Here is a 21,116-nt window from a genome sequence, read left to right as displayed (position 1 = left end):
AGCGATGAGGACCTGATCGATCCCCCAAGGCAGGCCAACACAGGCATTGAAAGAGGGAGGGGGGGGAGGCAATGCACAGGAGGAAGGGGGGCATGATGGATGGCATGAAGACCACACTAAATAGAGAGCAGCAAAGAGGAAATGGAAAATGAGGCTTGAGGGTTTCAGAAGAGTTGCGGAGACCGCGGTCATTGCACTAAAATCTGGTCTCCAAATGGCACTGTTCACATTTTGCCTCCCTCAATTGGGTCCCAATGTTTTTAATAAAACAAAAATGTTATCCAGAAAAACACAGGTGTGTAGCTTTGAGTGATGTTTAAGGAAACAGCGAGAGGATGAATAAATCACGTAAAGGTTTCTGCCCAGGGCGCTCCCACCAAACAGATGCTGCTGCCGTATCCAGCCATGACCTCCAACACTGTCAGAAATAAGGGTTCAGTATAGTCCATTGCTGTGCACCAAGACACAATCTACAGGTGTACCCCCAAAGGACAATAATTGGACTTCAAAGCATTTGTATTGGCCAAAAAAGTACACCTTTTCCAAGCAGTGAAAGGTATGAACTATTTCTTCCTAAATTTACTCTTGCCTATTGAAGGTTTGACTTTTTTCTTCCTAAATAAGCGAATGTTGGATATGGTTGTATTTCCATGAAACAAAAGAAATACAAGTTGTGTAGGTAGATTCCTGGATATGAAAGACAAGGGTACCGGAAAGTACCCCAATGTCGAGGGTGCTACCTCAGTGACAATCCGCTGTACCCCTACAGGTACAATAATGGGCTTCTTTTTTTTTGTGAGAGTGCATCGACCTGGCCTTTGCTCAGGCCCAGGGAAGGGACTACTACTACTACTACTACTACTACCACACACACACACACACACACACACACACACACACACACACACACACACACACACACACACACACACACACACACACACACACACACACACACACACACACACACACACACACACACACACACACACACACACACACACACACACACACACACACACACACACACACACACACACTAGCCCCCATTGTGGGAGCTGTCTTTGTTAAGGACATCTTTGTCAAGTAGGGCTGAGAGCAGAGCTGGCTCACTGTGGATGCACTGACGCATTAAAGCATGCAGAGCAGGAATGTGCCATTCAGAATCAGTTTACATGGAATTACACTGTTGGCGTCAGTGGACATAACATGGATCCGGCAAAGGAAGGAAACGTAGAGATCATGAGATTAAATATGTTGACACAATGCAGAAATATTGACACTAACGCAACAGATTCACTTATCTAATGTAGTGCATATATGCAATACAGTCAGACAGGCAATACTGTTTTTTTTTTTTTTTTTAACCTTTATTTATACAGGTAAATCCCATTGAGACCGAAGCCTCTTTTGTAATTGGGGATAGTTCCCATCGCTATCTCCTCAAACGGGTATTTATTATTTTGTACCAATTTGGAACACTGGTAGCAGTTTATTTCATAGTAATACCAGATTTGTTCCACATGTTTATAGTGTGAACTAACCTTTTACCATCAACACATTCCTTTGGCGTATGACTCATTGGAATCAATTGGTTTCGTGTAACACATGGCGAGTTCCCAGGAAAGGTCAGTCCAGTCTTTGAAGCATCACATTGTAGTGATTCACACATGCAGCAGAGTACAGGAACGGTAAATCAAACAGGACCTTCCTAATGCAAAGGCACATTGCCTTCATGTAGCCCGCCTTCATCTGCAGCACCCTCCTAGAACACTTTCCATCTCCATCCATATGTATGGGTTCTCCCAGGTCAGCGCAGAAGGCTTATTCTTTTGAAGTCAACCGCAGCGTATTGAGTCTTATCACAGAAATATGCATGCGGCGCAGTGCCACCCAGGAACCCCGCCGTTCAAACTGCTTCGCCCCACCTGCGAACACCCCTGTGAACTCCACGGTTTTCCGGGTGGTGTGCCTGGGGGTGCCAACGGAGCGGCAGCTGGGGCGGCGTGTCAGAGGAAACTGGGTTGCATGTTGAACCTCACCTGGTTTTCCGCCTCAGTGCGCAGTGCCGGTGGGGTTCGTCACCCCCTGCTTTCATATCTTGTCTCTCACTCTGCAGTATGCACCCCTCACCCCATCATCCGGAGTCTGCCTTCTTCCTCTGTGTGTGTGTGTGTGTGTGTGTTTTGTTACCGCTGTGTGTTGGATTGAATATATTTTACATCTTCATATCCTTGTTGGGTTGCTTGTGTTTTTTTGCTGCACCAGCTTTGTGTCTCGGCAGTTTATGTCTCTTTGGAGAATGCAGGCCAAACCCTCTGTACCACTTGTACTCAACCACTTATCGTGCTGTTTTACGTTACAGGTTTAGCAGCGCCAAAAATCCTCCGAGAAATGAGGTCACTTAGGAATGAGTCCTACTTCCTGCACAATGGTGTCACTAGCAGGTTAGGGTTAGGGTGTGGCCTTCGGGAGATCCTGTTGACTGTAAGTTTCATGTGAAATAGTAGAGTTGATATACCTGAAAATGGAAACACACCTGGCTCTCATTTCAAAAGATGTGTCAGGTCGGCCAAATGATCAGACTACATATTCCATAGAGGAAGAGAGGGAGAGAGAGAGAGAACAAGAATTTAATACATGCATATAAAGTTCTGATGCCCCCCCCCCACCCTCTTTTCCCCTCAGTTATTTCCGTGTTTTGTTTATTTTTAAGCACAATGCTCGGTTAGTGCTCAGCGAAGTGGGAGGCCAGAGCTTCTCAGGGGGGCTGAAGGCTCGAAACAGTGGGGGCTGAGTTGTGCGGCAAAGAAGGGGCTGCTTGCTTGCGACTGTAAAAAGTCTCATCTTTATGCCTGCCAGCGACTGCTGTTCCTCACTCAGCGAGCAAATTGAGTTTGCATGCCTTGATGACTCATTAACATGGCCTTTGCAAGCACTTCACCAATGCCCCCGTGCATTCAAACATATTCCATTTTTTAATAGTTTTATGTAGAGGAATTGATTTGGAATAATTTCAGCGGCAGCCTCGTCGGGCTGCTTGGAACTCTTTTGTTTTTTTTTTGTCAGAGTGCTCATTTGTGCTTTGGTGACATGCATGCAGTTTGTAGATATTCATAGTTCCCCGCCAACGAGATGTGAACATGCTTATTTATATCTCTGTCTGTATATCAGGGAGCGATAATTGATAAAAACAGACCATTTTTAACACGGATCAGTTCGTCTATATTTGCACATGACAAAAGCTTATTGGTGCGAATAGTATATAGTTGAATATGTGAAAAATTACTGAACATCATTTAATGAGCATGAGGCTTTGCAAGATTATTAGCTTTAAACTTGCTGAGGCTTTTATGTGTGATGCTTTTGAGCACAGATATGAGTCACGCATTCTCACAAATTTACAAGAAAAAGCCACAAAGAGCTGCGGAGACTTTGTAGCCGAGTTGGGCATCAATGGTTAATAACCATGTAGAAGATTGATGTGTTGTTTGTGATCTATGTACATGTTTTTTTTTTTCTTTTTTCTTTTTTTTGACAAGAGATCCTTTTAGTTCGTACTTACACATATAATAATAAACAGGCCACCGTGACCACTGCACTGCGGCACCAATTATCAGACAGTCATGATAAAAGGACAGTAAAAAGGGGATTTCCCGTGCGCCTAGAGATAAATTGTCAAAGTAACTAACGAGGTCTAATCTATTTAGTGCACTTGAATAGCTTTGACGTAGTTGTTTACTAAATGATAAATAATTTTGTATCCGAGCAGTATGCCACTCATCTCCATAATTTGACAGTTAGTACATAAATGAGTCATTAGGCTGAAACGGGATGTAATGCTTGGATGTATTGTTTGGGAAATTGATAGGCTGGAAATTATTCAAAAACTTTGAGCTTACCACAAAAAAAGTAAACAGGACTGTGTCTCCTGGGGGGCTCAACTGCAGTATAAGAAATAGAATAGAAGCCTCACTAACAGACCCCGGTCGTCACTGCTCAGCTTTCACTGCTAGTTTTTGAGATAAATCTTAAACCATCCGAATGAGGATCGGTTTACCCCAGTAAGGTAAAGTACATATGCGACTTAAGCGGTGTAAGTTGAGAAGATAAACGTTCCCAATGCTTCTCCACACTTCTACACAGTGGAGAACTGAGTTTGGTTGACGGTGTAAAAGGAGTTTCAGCAAAGATTTTACAGATCAAAGATTTAAAAATCATGAGCAAAGACTAATTACAGCCATGCGAATGGTGTGCACATCCAGTCAGGTGTGGTGACGGTTGGAGTTGAGGTCTGGGAAGGGAAGAAAACTGTCATTCACCTACTGTACTATACAGCCCACTGAACATTGGGTCTGTCTAAGCGATGGGCTAAACCCTATCCATACATGGGGTTACCAGATTTTGACCTGACTTTGACACAAATGGCGCTTTTCCACCGCAAATGTAGCTCGACTCGACTCAACTCGACTCAGTTTAACTTGGTTTGGTAGCAGCACGGGTCGTTTTCCACCGAAAATAGTACCTCCTGAACGTGGGCGGGGTCGTCGTAAGGGGCTGAAAGCCAACTCCGGAGTCAAGTAGCAAAGCAGAAATTACGAGCAGTTGTTGCACTATTAACTGAACCAACCGCCAAAAACACGGATGAAAAATGTTTAAGAAAATACTCCCCTTGTATCTGTTTGCTAAAAGAAGTAGAATAATATTGCTACGGGCCATTAAAAGGGAGGGTTTGTGTCCTGATGTGTGACTGCCACACAGTCAGCTGTAGGGATGCGTCACGTACATCCCTATGCACGTAAACACGGGCATGATAAAGTTGACTGTTAAGTGCTTGTTTCAGGATACGTGTTTTCAAATGCAAGCCGTGTCTCAGCCTGAATATTTTATTGAGGTAATCAGTGCAGTCCGAGGCTTGTAATGTAATCGCTCGCTATCATGTCTGTCCCAGCTTGCTGCTATAGGCTATTTATTAGCCTAGCTGCTATGTCTCCTCTCGTATGTTCAAAGTAACTTCCCCAACAACAGCCAACACAACTGTGAGCTTAGCGAATATATGGAGAGAAAAAAATCGGGTCTGTGATGCAAATCAAATGAAAGAGAGCCAAAGAAGGCTGCACGCGGCGAGACAAAATACACATAAAAGTCCCGGAGAGTTGTTGAAAATCATGGGGAATAATCAACAGAATGAAGCCGGCAGACGGTAGTCTCTGGCCAATCAGCGGCCGGCCGTCTGGCGACGTCACCTTTTAGCTCGACTCAGCTCGCTTGGTCCCTAGAGCGAGGTGATACTAAAAAAGCAGCCGCTAGCAGGTACCAGGTACCATGAAATTGCGGTGGAAACGCCAAAAATGCGAGTTGAGTCGAGTCGAGTTGAGCTGATACCATGCGGTGGAAAAGCGCCAAAAGTGATTTTGACAACAAGCGTTCTCCAGAATGACTGACTCCAACTTTAACTAGAATACTACGACAATGTTATTATTATTTGCGTTTAGTTAACAGGGATACAGTTTTACTGTTTCAGGGAAGGATTTCTGCACAGTTGGCCATAATGTATTTTCACCCTCTGCCTTCTCCTGACGTGGCCATCCTCTCCTTGTGACAATAAAGGCTATCTTATCTTGTCTTATCCTCTCCTTGTGTCTCTCTCCCCCAGGATACCAGAGGGTCAGGCTGAAGCTGGGTCGCTGGCTGCGGGCAGACTGCGCTCCCTGGAGGACCAGCTCACCCGGGCCAAACAGAAGATCCACAGCTTTCAGAAACTCACTGGAGATGGTAAGCAAGGCCAGTGGTAATGGTTCAATGGTTGCAGGGAGGGGGATTTTGGCTCAGCTTAGAACTGGGTACCCTTCGACAATGTTACTTACATTGGATTTTGGTATTAAGATTATATACATACTTCACACAGCTATTGTTACAGTATATCAATGTTTATAATAAACCTTCTTTATTAAAAGTACCTTAAAGGTGCTCCAAGGAACTTTCCGTTTGTGTTCATTCCTGCACCCCCTTTGGACAAAATCGGTAGTGTTTTTACTACGCCAGCTGTAGTTCAATAGCGTGTGCGTACCCATGACAAAGGCATTAAGAAAAACAATATAAAAATAGCATTCTGGTGGTCTTGTTTGCTGTTACATGCCATTAATGATCATCAGGAAAAATTAGACTGTTTCAGAAATTTCAAAGTTCCTCCTAGCACCTTTAAAATACATCAGAATTACCATTCTATCCTTCCTACTTTTGTCAGTATGGCCTGACATTGGCATTACATTTCATTTTAAGTGGCATTAAAAACGTATTAAAAAGTCTTGGCTGGAAGAATATCGCCAGGGGTAACCCTTTAAAATATGAGAGGATTTGATTTTAAAGGTGCAAGGGGTTGACCAAATATATGGTATAAAACCAGTCAAAAGGCCTCCTGTGAGCTTTCGCCCTAAAGCGAGAATCTCGGCCTATAGTCCAGTGTTAAAGCTGCTGTAGCTGGGTAGTGATTATGGCAGGGGCAGCTCCGTCGGTTTGGGGTAAGGGTTATGTGTGTATTTGCCACTCTAAGCAGTGGTTCCGGAGGGGCCAGGAGAGCTGTCAGGTGAATGGGGGCAAATGTGTGAATGAAGTGGAAGCAATGTGAAAACGCCAATGGCTAGAACTTGAGAGAGAGAGAGAGAGAGAATATGAAGTACATGTGAGCGTGGAGGGCGGCACGGGGTCAGCCTTTCCATCTTGCCGCAGGGGAAGAAAATGCTAAAAATACCCTCCAGATTTTTTTTTTTTTTCCACCAAGGGGAAGGAGTGAGTAGAAGAGAGATAGAGAGAGTGAGATAGGAAGGTATAAAAAAAAGAGGAGCCCTTGGATGACTGCTTGAGGCTGTCTCTTTCCTCAATTTTTTTCTTTTTTTGGGGTGTGTGTGTGTGTGTATGAGAGGGGGATGTTCTCAAAGAAACCAGAGCAGCCAGCTGTGTTGTCCATGCGGGGTTACTCCACATTGTTTGGCTCGGGCGCGAGGTATAGAGTTCCTTTTCTGTTGTTTAGAATTGTGTAAGAAAAACACAGACAAGAGAAAGAGAGTGAGGGAGAGAGAGAGAGAGCAAGCGCCTCGAGGCACAACAAACTGTGATCAAGTGCTCCTTAATGAGGTCAAAGCAACACCCAGGCAAGTATGTTATCCACAACCCTTGCTTCATGTGCCATCAGTCTATTATGCCTAGTATTCCCACGGAGGTGCTTTTGAACTCAACGTCATCTTTTTTTCATTGTTCCACATCATTTCGCCTCAAATGTCATGCCAGGCTGAGTGTCTGTTTGATATGATTGTTTTTTTGAGCTGCAGCTGTCTTTACTCTCTTGCTCCCCCTGCAGGACCCGGGCCCACTCAAGAGGAGCTGCGGAGGAGCGTGGAGAACGGAGTGAAGGAGTTCTGGTACTTCGTCCGCAGCGAGGTGAAGAAGCTGGCCACCGTGGAGCCCGGCGAGAGGCAGAAGTATGCAGACACGCTGCTGCAGGAGCTAGGACACCAGGAGAGGTGGGTGTGTCATATAGAATTGGATATGTAGAAATGTTCCTCTGGTGTTGTGTGTGGGATAGTGTCTAAGTGAATTACAGTGTCACCTCCAGAAAGAAAGTCAAAGCAGACCCGGCTATAGAGAGAGCCTTTCTGTGTGGAGTTTGCATGATTTTTCCCAACGTCTGCCAAGGTGTCCACCCCAAGCCCATAGTCACGTCCGTGCCATGATTTGGAGCTTAATTGCCCATACTGTTGGCGTGAATGTGCTTGTCTGTGTTGTGTGGGTGTTTTCCCTTCGACATGAAATGAGGAACTAAATTGGGTTGACAGGTCGTGATCGATTTATGGAAAATATTCAACCTCACCGAAATGATAGATCCCACCAAGTATCGGGTACATCATAACATGTATTTCCTATTAGGAATTATAAACCCTAGTAGTGTGGTGGTCTGAAAGCTTCTTCATAACATGTTGAGCATTGCTCCTAAAACCTCTGTACCTGTAGAGCAGAAATCCCACTTATTTTCCTGGCTAGACGATGAATAAGAGGTCTTATGTTTTAGGCTTAGGTTTAGCAGCACTGCCCACTGAAGAAGTCAAAAGTTGAAACTATTTGCGGGAGGACTGGAAAGCAGCCTGTCATTGTGGTTGCTGAGTAACAGAGGCCAAACGGTCATGCACACACACACACCCTGTCTGTCTTCTGGATGGCCGGCGTCCACACATCTGAATGAAGAAAAAGGCCTTGTGTCACTTAGCCAAGTGGTTTATTGTAATCCAGCTGAAGTGGCTTACAGGGCCCATTGTTTTAGTCATTGCAGCCTAAGCTGCTTTCCCAGGACTGATTCCTAACCCTGTGCACACAGACTCACAGCAGCATACACATATAGTCAGACTGTCACATGCATTCACATTTCGTCCGAGCCCTCCCAGATTTCTCTGTATGTGCTGCAGGCAAAGACTGGGAGAGACAGCACAAGATAGGGGCAGAGGTTGGAGAGAGCAATGAAATGTTTGACTTGAATAAATGCAGTGCTGCCTCATTTGAATTCTACTCAGGAAGGGGGGTGAAGTCCTCCTCTTGAAAATGTCTCTAGTAGTAATAAAAAAAAAGGTAGCACAATGTATGCATTTACTTACCTTACCTGCTCTCACAATGAGAGTGATCATTGCTCTATGAAGAGCCTTCGGTTTCACCAAGTCTCAGTTGGCCCCTAAAATGAAATAGTGGAATATGTTTGTGAGGCAATGGAAAATTCAAATGTCTGCAACATGAAAGGACTGAAATGAACACCTGTAGCTACAAATGAGTCACTATCCAGTAAGTGCCGGGCTTTCAGCAACATATGCTGCAGTAATACACCACATCAGTGTTTCTTAATATCAATGAAAGAAAACTTGAAGGAAAATGGTGTGGTGTGATTTTCAAAGTTAGCAGGTACTTAAAGGGCCCAAGACAAATTCAAATTTAAAAGGTTAAACTTTGAAGGACAACTAGGCAAACGCCATCTGCTGATGATTATGTGATCTGAATGAAAGCTGTGGAGAGGCTAATGAAAGGACCATAGGGTTAGATTTTCTTTTTAACTACAAACATATGTTATTTAGACATTCAGTTTACTCATAAGAGAAAAACAAGTAAAGATACTTCTAACAAGTAATTAATAATAATAGGTTTGGGCAAAGGTCAATAACTGCAGTGGAAGTATTGACTACAGTTGAGATATGGATCGCACTGTACATGCTGCAAACACATGCAATGAGTGGCCTGGAGTTATTTCACACACAAAATACAAGCCCTATACTAGCAGTAAACTAAAATAACTATCAATTATTAAACCGCAAGAGTTACAAACTGTGCATCAATAAAATGTAAGCGTGAATCCCACAGGTAAAAAACACAATATAACACTGCTGCTTATTCATGCAACAGGATGGATAGGACTGTATGCCTGAAGCCAGTGTTATATTGTGTTTTTGTGTGTGAGCGCGCTTGCATGCAGGGCTGTGTGATGCGTAGTGCAGTAGTTATGTGGTAGTTGTGCTTGTAGTTAGTGCATGTTGCATGCTGCTTGCTACTCTGCTTTCAGCAAGCTTTCAAGGTTAAGGATTCATTTGAAATGAAGTTAACCCAATGGTACTGTTTACTTTAGTTCCCACCAATGACTCATCTCATAGAACGGCCTGTACTCCAGTCAGAGAGTAGTACCGTTTGACTTGCTTTTTCTCTTGGCCTTTTTCTCTTGGCCTTTTACATGGTGATATTTTTCTCATTTTCATTTAACCTTCAATTTATACTCGAGATCAATTAAGGGGGTGACCCTCATTTGCAATGATGTCGACTCAAACAAATGCAATGCAAAAACAACTTTTAACGTGCTCTTCCATTGTTGCATCTTCACTACTGTACTACTACTACTACTATCTTCTTCTACAGTAGCATCGGGGAAGCCCACAAGCTTCACACATGCCCATGGAAGAGCACACACACATTGTTGTTGTCAGGGTTTCAGGGAAAGACAGACAAGAACCCAATTGCAGGAAACAGTTCAGATTCAAAAGTCCAGTTGGGGCAGGCAAAAGGGAAAGTCCAAAGACAGGTCGAAACAATGCTGGAAAGCTGGGTGAACACACTAGGACATCTGACAATCTGGCAACTGACTGAGGGAACTGAACTGAGATATATACTGGGGCTGATTAACTGATGAGGAGCAGGTGAGTGTGGGGCAGACCAGGTGAATGTAATTAACAGGGAGTGCAGAGCAGGAGGGAGTGGCCGGGTCTGAAATGACATGAGAGTTAGGTTGCGTTCCGAATCGCATACTCTTTCTTTTTTCTATTCTACATACTACATCCGACGATAAAAAGAATCTAGTTAGGATGCAGTAGGCATACTATTGGGACATACTTTACTCTCTTATTTCATCATAACATTGCGCCTTGATCTTGCCTCTTGCTTTTATATCCGTCGCATCCCCGTTTGTTTTCATATGGAGGCTTCGTCGATGTGACGTCACTTCACGTGCGCACTGGATTGTGGGTCAGAATCGCCCAAATAGGATGCACTTTTCAACACTAACAATCTTGGCCGCATGAAGTAGGACATCCGGGTACTTCTAACCATCCTAAATCTGGCCACAAGAATCGGGACATCCTAAATCTTTTTTCTACATACTATATAGTAGAAAGTATGCGATTCGGAACGCAACCATAGAAAGGAAACCAGGAAAACAGACATATGAAAACAAACTAAATACTGGCTGAAGTTGTGACAGTTGTTCTCACAAAAGCACAGCGCACACCCCCAATACATCGGTACTTCAGGACTTCATGGCTGTGTGGTGTGTTCCGTGTTCCCACGTCTCGCCTGCCAATTCCCTCAAGGCTGGTCCGTTGATTCCTCCTTGTTAAGTTTCGCGGCCGGCCAGTTTTGTTTTCAACAGAGGGGTGCGGCGATGGCTCCCACTGTGCGCTACTGGTAGTGTATACACATTGTGGTTCCTGCTTCAAAATGGGGACAATGAGTAATGATACTGTTGTAGGAGACAGGCACTGACTATTCACCCTGCCGCACTGTTGTTGAAATGGGGCATGGTTTCTTTTATCTGCTTTGTGTGTACGTGTATGTGTCTCTCTGTGCATGTATTACTGAATATGTGCATAAGAACTCTCCTTCACCATGATGTGACTGATTTGGGTCAAAGAAGTGAGTAATAAATTAGGCTTGCATAAATGTGTGTGTGTGTGTGTGTGTGTGTGTGTGTGTGTGTGTGTGTGTGTGTGTGTGTGTGTGTGTGTGTGTGTGTGTGTGTGTGTGTGTGTGTGTGTGTGTGTGTGTGTGTGTGTGTGTGTGTGTGTGTGTGTGTGTGTGTGTGTGTGTGTGTGTGTCTCTCTGATGTGTCTGCATCTGCCCCTTGGCTGCATATATCAAAGCTCTTGGGCATGTTTTAAGTGGATGGTCACGAAATTTGGCAGTATGTGACATGTCCACAAATTCACGGACGGAGAGTTTTGCAGATGGCAGACTCAACCCAAAAAAGAGCTAAAATAGCTGAACGACGCTGTTCTCAGTCAGTCAGCATGAAATAAATGTGTCTATCGATATCCTGAAAACATGGAGAGTCTCAGTAATGTTTAACACACAGTATACTGTTAGCATAAGCAGAGTGCTGGGTTATCCAAGAGGTGTGGGATTTGTTTTGCTTATGAGGAATGGAAATATGAGGGGAGAGAAACTTAAGATAATATCAGTCACATCAAAGAGACCTTTATTCATAAAAGCAGGACTATACTAGAAGTGAAAACATATATAAAAGTGTCACAAAGAAGGAAATTTATCTGGACAGACAAAAAGGAGGTCACAGACAACATATGCAAATAAGTAATGAGAGAGCCATAAAATATTCAAGTTCACTTAGTCCATATCATGTTGATATAACTTGTCTGCACGTTCAAGTAGGTATGGACCATGATGATATGAGTATGTACTCTTATATTTTGATAATGATATGCAATGATATTACTGTAAATGTTCTTTTGTTTTTTAAACCGGTAAGAATCAGAAAGATAGCCAAATAAAGCAGCCCTGCTCATAGATTTGCAATAGCCTCAATGATGTAGTAGCGGTGGTGTTTTGCATGTATATCACTAATGTATGCCTATCTGAGAAAAAATTATGGAAATTATTTTTATTATTTTTTTATCCAGCAGACAGACTCTTTGCAACTGCCAGGGCCATTGCGGCAAACGCAACGTGTGCTTAGACGTTCCCAACCGACCTCTCAGAGACCTAATTTGAATAAACACATTAGCTGCCTGTACTTATATTTGGCAGTCTGAGAAAAATGCTCATAAATCTGATAAAGTGCCTGACAAAGTTTGTAGCAATCCTCAGTGTCCCTGTTAAGCTTTAAGCTAATGGAGATTTTTTTTTTTTTGGTGTGTGTGTGTGTGTGGCTGCAGGTCCATCATGACGGACTTGTACTACCTCAGCCAGGCGGACGGCGTGGGCGAGTGGAGAGAGAAGGAAGCTAAAGACCTGTCGGATCTGGTGCAGAACAGAATCACCTACCTACAGGTATGTATCCATGTGCACCTGCTGCTAAGCCAACTGGTCTCTCTCTCTCACACACACACACACACACACACACACACACACACACACACACACACACACACAGACATGGATTAATAACAAATACGTGCTAAGGATTTTGGCGAAGGCTTCCCCTCACTTGTGTTAACGCGCATATGCGTGTTTGAGGACATCTTTCACACTTGCGCTTGTCTCATTTGCACCGTCCATAACTGTTGGCATCCGTTTTTTTCTGCAGCAGTCGGTACTGACAAGCAGGATCCTTGTTGCTTGTCGGCGATTTAGCGCCACACACACTCACACACACACACACACACACACACACACACACACACACACACAAATGGCAAAACGCGTAGATAGACACACATGCAGACTTGTGGGAAAAAGATGACAGATTGGCATACGGGCATATTCAGAAATGCAAAAAAATGCAAGACAGACATGCGGACACACATATTTACTCGGGCTTAGATAGATGCACATATGCTTACAGCTCCCCCCCCCATACACACACACACACACAGACAGACACACAAACCTGAGACCCTTGACACGCGTCCACTCCCCCTTCCCCCTTAGCTCCGGTGCTGCCTGGGTTCTCAGGTGGGGCAGTGCACGGCGGCACTGGGCCCTGCAGCATTAATGAGCCGGTGTGTTTGATGAAGAGGACCCAGTCAGTCTGGCTGGGCGGAGACAGCACCACTAACAGCTGCTGTCACCACTGCTGAGGGATCACACCGCTCCACCAGCTGCCATCACTAATTCATCACACACACACACACACACACAGAAAGAGTAGTGTGCAGATGGATTCACCCACACCTACGCAAGCTATTGGCGTACCCACACAAGCGCTCAGCCACAAGATTGATGGACATGCTAGCACCCAAAGAGATGCCGTGTGCGTGTGTGTGTGTGTGTGTGTGCGTGCGTGCGTGTGTGTGTGTGTGTGTGTGCGCGTGCGTGCGTGCATGCGTGTGTCTAGCTCTCTCCCTCATACACACTCACACACGTCTATATGTACTCACACAGGCAGCAGACTCCTACCCTGCTGTCTCAGCCACCCGCACCGGCCTCTCCCTTCATTCCTGGTTTAACTAACTCCATCCCTGCGTCTGCTCCATCTGTCCACTTGCAATAGCTAGTCAGTGAGCATGGCTGGCTTCTTCAAATGGATTTCTGTTGTTCCATTCTATTTTTGCACTATAAGCCTTCTACACAGCGGTATTGATTGCTCACGAGCAGGAAGCTTGTTTCTGGATCTTTGGGCGTATTTGCACTGCGTTTCCCAGTGTTCAGACCAATACTATTTTAAAGTTGGATTCAAAGAGCACATGATGTGTGTGTATGTGAAAGAGGTTGCTTATAGTAATAAACCCATTGGGAATTATTAACTGACTGCACACTTAACAGAAGACCAAGATAAAACACCCCAGTCCCACTCTGTTTATATATTCTGTCTGCATGTTTATTTTGTTGTGTTTGTTGTCCATCTGTCTATTGTCTGTCGGCGTGCGGCCCTTAAATGTAATGTGAAGTGGAAAAGAATTTCCCCTTGGGGACAATGAAGTCTAAAGTCACACAAACACAAGCTCCTAATTCCTACTAATGTTGCTTCATATCCGCTGAATGTTTAATTAGGCAATTGTGTGCAACATAAAGAGAGCAACTGGTGAATGTCTTTACAGCGAAGCCAGAAAATAGTGGAGTGGAGTGCGAGCCTTGATTACATTATATTCTTTTAATGATGAAAGCTGAAGAAGAAAGGCAACATTGTGTTGTGACACAGTAGCAATGAACCCAGGATCAAATGGTGTGTTCTGTATTGTGCCTAGTGTTCTGTGCATTGCACCAGCTTTGGTTTTAGCACATGTCGTCCAGTGCATACAGGCGTCCTTTTCTTCCAATACTTTGTGGGTGGGTTACACAATGTTGACTCCAGCGACGTGAAAGGCTAACTCAGCAAAGAGCAAAGAAAGCTGCTATACGAAGAGGCATTTACAGAATGCAACCCATTGAATGGCTCTAGCTGTTGGTCGATAAAATAAAATGAAATGAGAAAACGTGTAATGTCTTCTCGTTTAGGCTCTCTTATAATTACATTTGAGTTTCCCCTAGGTGGAACTATTTTTTTTTTCTGAAGTCATTGGATGTTTTCGGCTTGTGCTAATTACCTTAAAGGACAATTTGTTGCTTCTTCAAGCGTTCAAGGTTTCATAACGTGTACACTACAGGTGCTTTTCCTCTAAAGGCGTCCATGAGGAAAAAACAACAACTTCAATTAGCTGGATATGCTGTGAAAAATCTGCTGACAACAGAAAGCAAACACAGATATTCACTGTACCCAAACAAAATGTAATCTTAGGACTTTTTCTTCAAGTGCGCCGCTTCCCTTTCATCTTCCACCGACGGTTCTGAATGTGGGCATGGCAGTGGATAATTACCTAAACTTGACATGCTGTTGTTTGCTCATATCCAGTTGTTCTCGGCCACATTCATGACATTAGCAATATCGTATTTTTTCTCTCTCTCTCTCTCTCTTTCGCTCTTTCTCTCTCTCTCTCTCTGTCTCTCTCTGTCTCTCTCTGTCTCTCTCTCTCTCTCTCTCTCTCTCTCTCTCTCTCTGTCTGTGTGTGTGTGTACTGAATCACTCGACAACTGCCTCATGCTCAAAATGCGCACCGTTTAAACAGGCACTTAACCCACAGTACAGAGCGGTACTCAGAAGGTGCCTTTTGTGCTACGCATCTGCTGTCATTATCCTTGAACCGAGTCTCTCTCATCGCTTGCAGAGTCATTCCAGCCTTGTCATTATCAACCCGGGACCCAATGGTGGGCTTCCCCTCACGCCACTTGGCCAGCGCCACCAGGATGATCTCACACAGATAATTGTGAGACGTAAGAAAAGCTTCACGCGGGGTGCTTTTCCCAGCACTCGGCTGTAGATTATTAGTGCAGTAAGTCAGCTGGCTCTAGACCCATGGAAGTCTAGCAGTGAACCGGCAGCCTGTGGCTCAGAGCAAAGACCTGTGTGGCTTGTTGTGTCAGCTCGTTGACTGCTGTGCTCTGTTCATGTTATTGAACAGCAGCGTTGGTAATGGTGTGGCAGCGCCCAAAGGACCTGTCTTCGTCCTCTCCCTCAATTCCTCTTCCTCTCCCTAATTCCCTCTCTTTTCCTCTACCTCATTTCCTGTCCTCTTGTTTTGGATCATCTCATCTCTCTTCCTCTTATCCTCCTCCACCTTTCCTCCTCCTCCCTCCTTCTTCCTCTCTCCTGCTAGTGTGTGATAGGCAGCGTTAGCGGTTGGGTGCCGCGCGGCCTGATTACTGTGAACCATTGGCAGCTGCAGCAGTCTAATGAGGAAAACACTCCCATCAGCCCGTAATTGCAGTTTAGGAAAGCTGGTTGGCACGAGTGTCGCAGAGTCGCTCAGACCCAATCACAGCCCGCCCAACGACTCATCCACAACACAGCGTGTCACTGGCTTTTTTTCCTTCTTCTTTTTTTACTCAGAAAAAATACATTTTTGTTTTGCCCCCCCCCAGTGCCTTTCATTTGGTATTCTTTCCCCCTCAGACTCTGTATGATATTGTAGCCAAAATATGAAAAGAGGCATGGTAGCTAGGTGGGACATTGAAAAGTGAAGGAACGAGAGAATGTAGAAAGCAACTTTAGGAGGATGAGATGTGGATTATTAGAGATATCAATGGATAAGTATTACTGTCAACCAATGAAATGAAGAAATCCAGCAAATTAGCCCCACTCTCAATACTTTTCAACTTCCCCCTCTCACGGAATCTCCAACCAATTTTCCAACGCAGCTGTACTGTCATTGTTTGCTTAAGTCACTCAAATGAGAATCAATGGTGCAGACTGTACTCAACCCCATGTTACTATGCGCTAGTAGTGAATATTTACAGCACTAGCTCAGTAAAATGTGGGTTGCACTAAAAAATGTATCACAGTCCACACAGTATTGGAATAAATATGTTACTCTGTGTGTGTTTTTTCAAAAGAGTTTGTACAGCAGGGTGTCAAGTTTTTATAGAAAGATTTAAAAAGAGGAATTTGCAAGGTTTTCACAGAGAAAGAAGAAGTGTTAAAAAGAAACCCTGAAGTGAAGATTGAAAGGCAAAAGCAAGAAACAGAGTGCCAACAGGTTGTAAAAAATTTGAGCGAAGAGGTGGTACGAAGCCAGAGAGTTGCGCACGGAACAAAGAAAAACAATATTAGCTGTGTTATTGCTAAGTCAGAGAGCAGGGCTTTTTTTGAGAAATACAAGATGGAAGGTCAAGCAATATGAAATGTTGAAACATTCCGTTATTTTTTTTTTTACTCCTTTCCAGAACCCCACAGACTGCAGTAAGGCCAGGAAGCTGGTGTGTAACATCAATAAGGGCTGTGGTTATGGCTGCCAGCTGCACCATGTGGTCTACTGCTTCATGATCGCTTACGGCACCCAGCGCACGCTCATCCTGGAGTCACACAACTGGCGCTACGCCCCCGGAGGCTGGGAGACTGTCTTCCTGCCCGTCAGCAACACCTGCAACGACCGCTCTGGGGCCACCACTGGCCACTGGTCAGGTACGTACACACACACTCACTCACTCACTCTACAAGGACACACTCACTCACTTACACACACACACACACACCATTACCTACACACAGTCATGTCCACAGCGCGGCCTGCCACAATTGTCATTGGTTTACTTAAAGGTGCACTATGTAACTTCGGTGTAACTGTTGTTGTTTACAGCAGCAGGCCCCACAGTTTTGTTAACAAACATAGTCTATTCTTCCGTTTGGTTCCAGGTGCCTCAAAATCATCTTGTCTTGATTTATGAAGATAGAATTTTTCAATACTAAGAATTGAATGTGGAGTAAGTAGGTTTTGTAAACTAACTAGACGCTCTGCAAATGTGAACACATCTCCCTCCCCTAAAACTGCATAGTGCACCTTCAATAATTAAATACCTTTTCATTTTATTTCGTCTGCCGCTAGATCAAAGTGCGATTTTCTTTGGTTAGAAATGACAATTTGTGTTGCAAACACTTTGGCAGTCAGTAAAGCTGAAGCGGCAGCAGGTTCAAAGCTTTCATTGCCAAGAAAAGCTGTGATTTGATTCAGTAAACATTGCTCTCCTCTGACCTACACTAAGTTTCTACTCGTGGTGTCTGATGGAGACAGATTGAGGGAATCATTTTTGCAGAAGTGTTTATTATTTGTCCATTATGTGCTAACTCAAGCTACTCGCACAGTTTTGCTTCATGATTTTTTAAGTGAACACAGGGAATATCTTTCATCATGGACTATCTCTACGACAACAGCAATGTGTTTTCAGTGATTATTATAGAAACGTTCAAATGAAAAAGAATGCATGTGCTTCCCCGTGGCAGCCCCCCGGTTTTCTGGCATAAACTATATTCACACATTGAAAGCTTGTCTCTCGCCGGGTGAACATTTCCCTGGCAGAAATCCACTTCGACATCAACAATTAATCTAATGTTGAATGGTAAAAATGGTGCTTTTATTAATGCATGTCATTAAAAAAACGACTTCACCTGACAACTGCCTGAGCTTCGGTCCAATACCTCTCTGCTGAAGCAAGTGCAGCGCATATATGAATCAATTCAAATCTATCTGGTAACCAGCCTTAAATATCTTTTTATTATTAACATATTTATTTTCATAATAAAAAAATTCGATATTGCCTGGTGTAAACCTCTACGCAGGGTCTTGGCTTGTAATAAAAGCCAAAATCATATTTAAAGTCGCGTTTAGTCAGTAATTCAGTTGGTCGACAACTTTAGTCAAGTCTACTATATTTTAACAACTATTTGATTGATATTATTTGACATTCATGGTCCTATAAGGATGCAGCCTACTGATTCTTCTCAATTCCTTGACTTGACTTGGCACAAAATGTTGTACAGACATTCATAGTTGTCATTGACATTATATTATTCATAGACAATGTATCATTGTGACTTTGGTGCTGCCCAGAATGTCCTTCTAGCGCCACCATCAGGTCTGCTTTTGGGTTTTCTGGTCGAATGTTTCAGCAGCTGTTGGATGGATTGCCATGACATTTGGTGCAGACATGTATGTCTACTGGTATAACTATAGTGATTATGTGTCGAGTTTTTGTGAAGTTTATGACATACTGTGTAATTTCCCATCAGCCTCAGGTGTAATTTATGTTTAGTGCTAATAAGCAAATGTGATCATGATAACACAATGAAATCAGCGGTGGTGAACATGGTTAAATATTAAACCTGAAAACCATCGGTCTGATAGCATTGTTATTTTGTACATGTTAGCATGCTGACAATAGCATTTAGCCTATAGTGCAGCTATGCCTAGTAAAACCTCATAGAGCCATCGGCATGGCTCTTCTCTCTTTTTTGTAGCAGGGCTCGACAATAATGATTACCCGACGTCCCGGGACAAGTAAAACGCCACGTCGGGCCAGTAACTATGACAACACGCTTGCCCGACCGGGCAACCGGAGGTTCCGCTGAAATTCTTGAATAAAAAATAAATAAATCGTATTTCTTATTTTATTTTTTTTTATAGCACCAAATACAAGTAATCTATCTATGGTCTATTTTCATATATAACTGGTGATAATTATTGAATTAACGCTTATGTTATTTATCTAATTTTTGTGCGCATAGTGTCTGCTGCGTTGCATCTCTCCTCTTCTCCTTTTTGTGAAGGGGGGGCCCTAACCCTAACCCCGACACACACACACACACACACACACACACACAGAACAACACTGGTGGGCACACACACCCAGGCAGTCAGAGAGGTAGAGAAGAGAACTAGATGCGTTAGGTTGGTGTGACAGAAAGTCCAAAAGCCAACGAGTAAATTATGAATGGAGTGAAGTCGACCCCAACCGTCTGAAAAGCAGCGAAAATATCTGCGTTTTTTAAATTCACCCAACATGAATCTAGTAGTAGCGAGGATGCTAACGTTAGCTCTGCTGCTAGTAGCCTACTACCAGTTAATGTGTGCAGGTCAACACAAACATCAGCAACAGTTAGCAGAGGAACATATTTACAGCTTGCATGAGGAAAAATGGACCAAAGGTGTCTGACTTCACATACCAGGAGGCAGTGGGAGCTTGAAAAGTGTGGAAAAGTGTTCAAAACAGCCTGTCCTGAGCCAAATTCTGAGATTTTGAATCAAATCAAAATCACTCATACACACATTAAAATAATAGCCTATAGTAAAAAATAAATACAATTTAAAACTAATTGTTGTAGACCTAAAAAAATGTTTTGCAGAAAGAAGTTTTAAAGAATTGCTGTTGTAAAAGGAATAAGGTAAACAAAAATAAGTGATGTTAAAGTTCTTAACATGATTTTTGTTTGCATAAAACATGTCTTATTTGCAGTTATTGTAGGTTTAGAGACAAAAAAAATTTAAAGGTTCCAACTCAAATAATATTTGAATAATAGCCTTCCACTTTGGATGTGACCCTTTAACTCATCTATAATACTGTCCATGATGCATTTATACATTGTCAATAAAGAGCAAATATAACAATTATTTGAACACAACTAATAAAACAATTGTTTGTATAGGGGCCAGTAAAAATAGACTTTGGGCAAGTAGAATTCAGACCCACTTGCTCGACCGGCCAAGTGGAAAAAAAACATTAGCGTTGAGCCCTGTGTAGGTATCTATGTTTGTATTGTTAGAATTCTGTGTCAGTCATCCACTGTAGGAAATGAACACCAATGTTGACCTTCAGTTGTGGGTCAACTGCTAAGCCCCCTGATGTCGGTATTCCTACTCGGAAACTCTCAGAAACCTCGCCAACCCCGAGTTCAACATTTAACTAGGGCTGTCAAAATTCCTGGAATTAACGTGTACATTTTTTTTTATCGCAATTAACGCATGTGCAGAATGATCCGCCCCGTGCATCCCACCGGCTCTGTACTACAGTCACTCTAAGTTGTGGCTGACCCAGGATCAGTAGCTGCGCGCAGCCAAACATAACAGCACGCTAGCCCATGCCGTGTTTTAAACTGCTAACGGTCACGTCTGTGTCGGGGGCATAGATAGTATATAAAATCAACTGCCGCGGGTGACAGTTGATGTCGGGAGCAACAGGAGGAGAAACATTGTCCGCTCTGTTCAGAGCCCGCGAGGACACAAACGTCTGCAGTTTTCAGAGGTGTGTGTGAGTAGACATCAACATAACGTCGGCTTCCTGGTACAAATGAACAGTCCCCTACGACGTGGTCGCGCGTACACACAAACACACACACACACACACACCGCGGACTGTAATCAAGTTGTATTCAAGAATGCACAACCTATAGATTCACAAAATAAATGCCATTATATAGCCTATATTTGCCCAAAGACATAGTAAAGAGACAGACCAATTGAATTATGGTATGGTATGTATATATTTTAGTTTGATTTAAATTTATTTTCAGTATTAAAACCATCATTTGGATTTTTAATTAATAAAAATACTAATTTTAAATG

The 21,116-nt window shown here is 43.4% G+C and overlaps 1 protein-coding gene across 1 annotated transcript in view; it reads left to right on the top strand.

The window, feature by feature from the left end:
* The window catches only part of fut8b (fucosyltransferase 8b (alpha (1,6) fucosyltransferase)), a 45,352-nt gene that overhangs the window by 4,119 nt on the left and 20,117 nt on the right, over positions 1 to 21,116 (top strand). Inside the window, exons 2-5 of the mRNA XM_080048392.1 lie at positions 5,657 to 5,775; positions 7,358 to 7,520; positions 12,465 to 12,579; positions 16,948 to 17,185. Of these exons, the coding sequence (XP_079904518.1) occupies positions 5,657 to 5,775; positions 7,358 to 7,520; positions 12,465 to 12,579; positions 16,948 to 17,185 (635 nt within the window). The remainder of the gene's footprint in view (positions 1 to 5,656; positions 5,776 to 7,357; positions 7,521 to 12,464; positions 12,580 to 16,947; positions 17,186 to 21,116) is intronic.

This window comes from Ammodytes marinus, assembly GCF_949987685.1.
Source record: "Ammodytes marinus genome assembly, chromosome: 19".
Classification (NCBI taxonomy): domain Eukaryota; kingdom Metazoa; phylum Chordata; class Actinopteri; order Uranoscopiformes; family Ammodytidae; genus Ammodytes; species Ammodytes marinus.
Note: the sequence above shows the minus strand (reverse complement) of the source record. Positions and strands in the feature narration are given on the sequence as shown.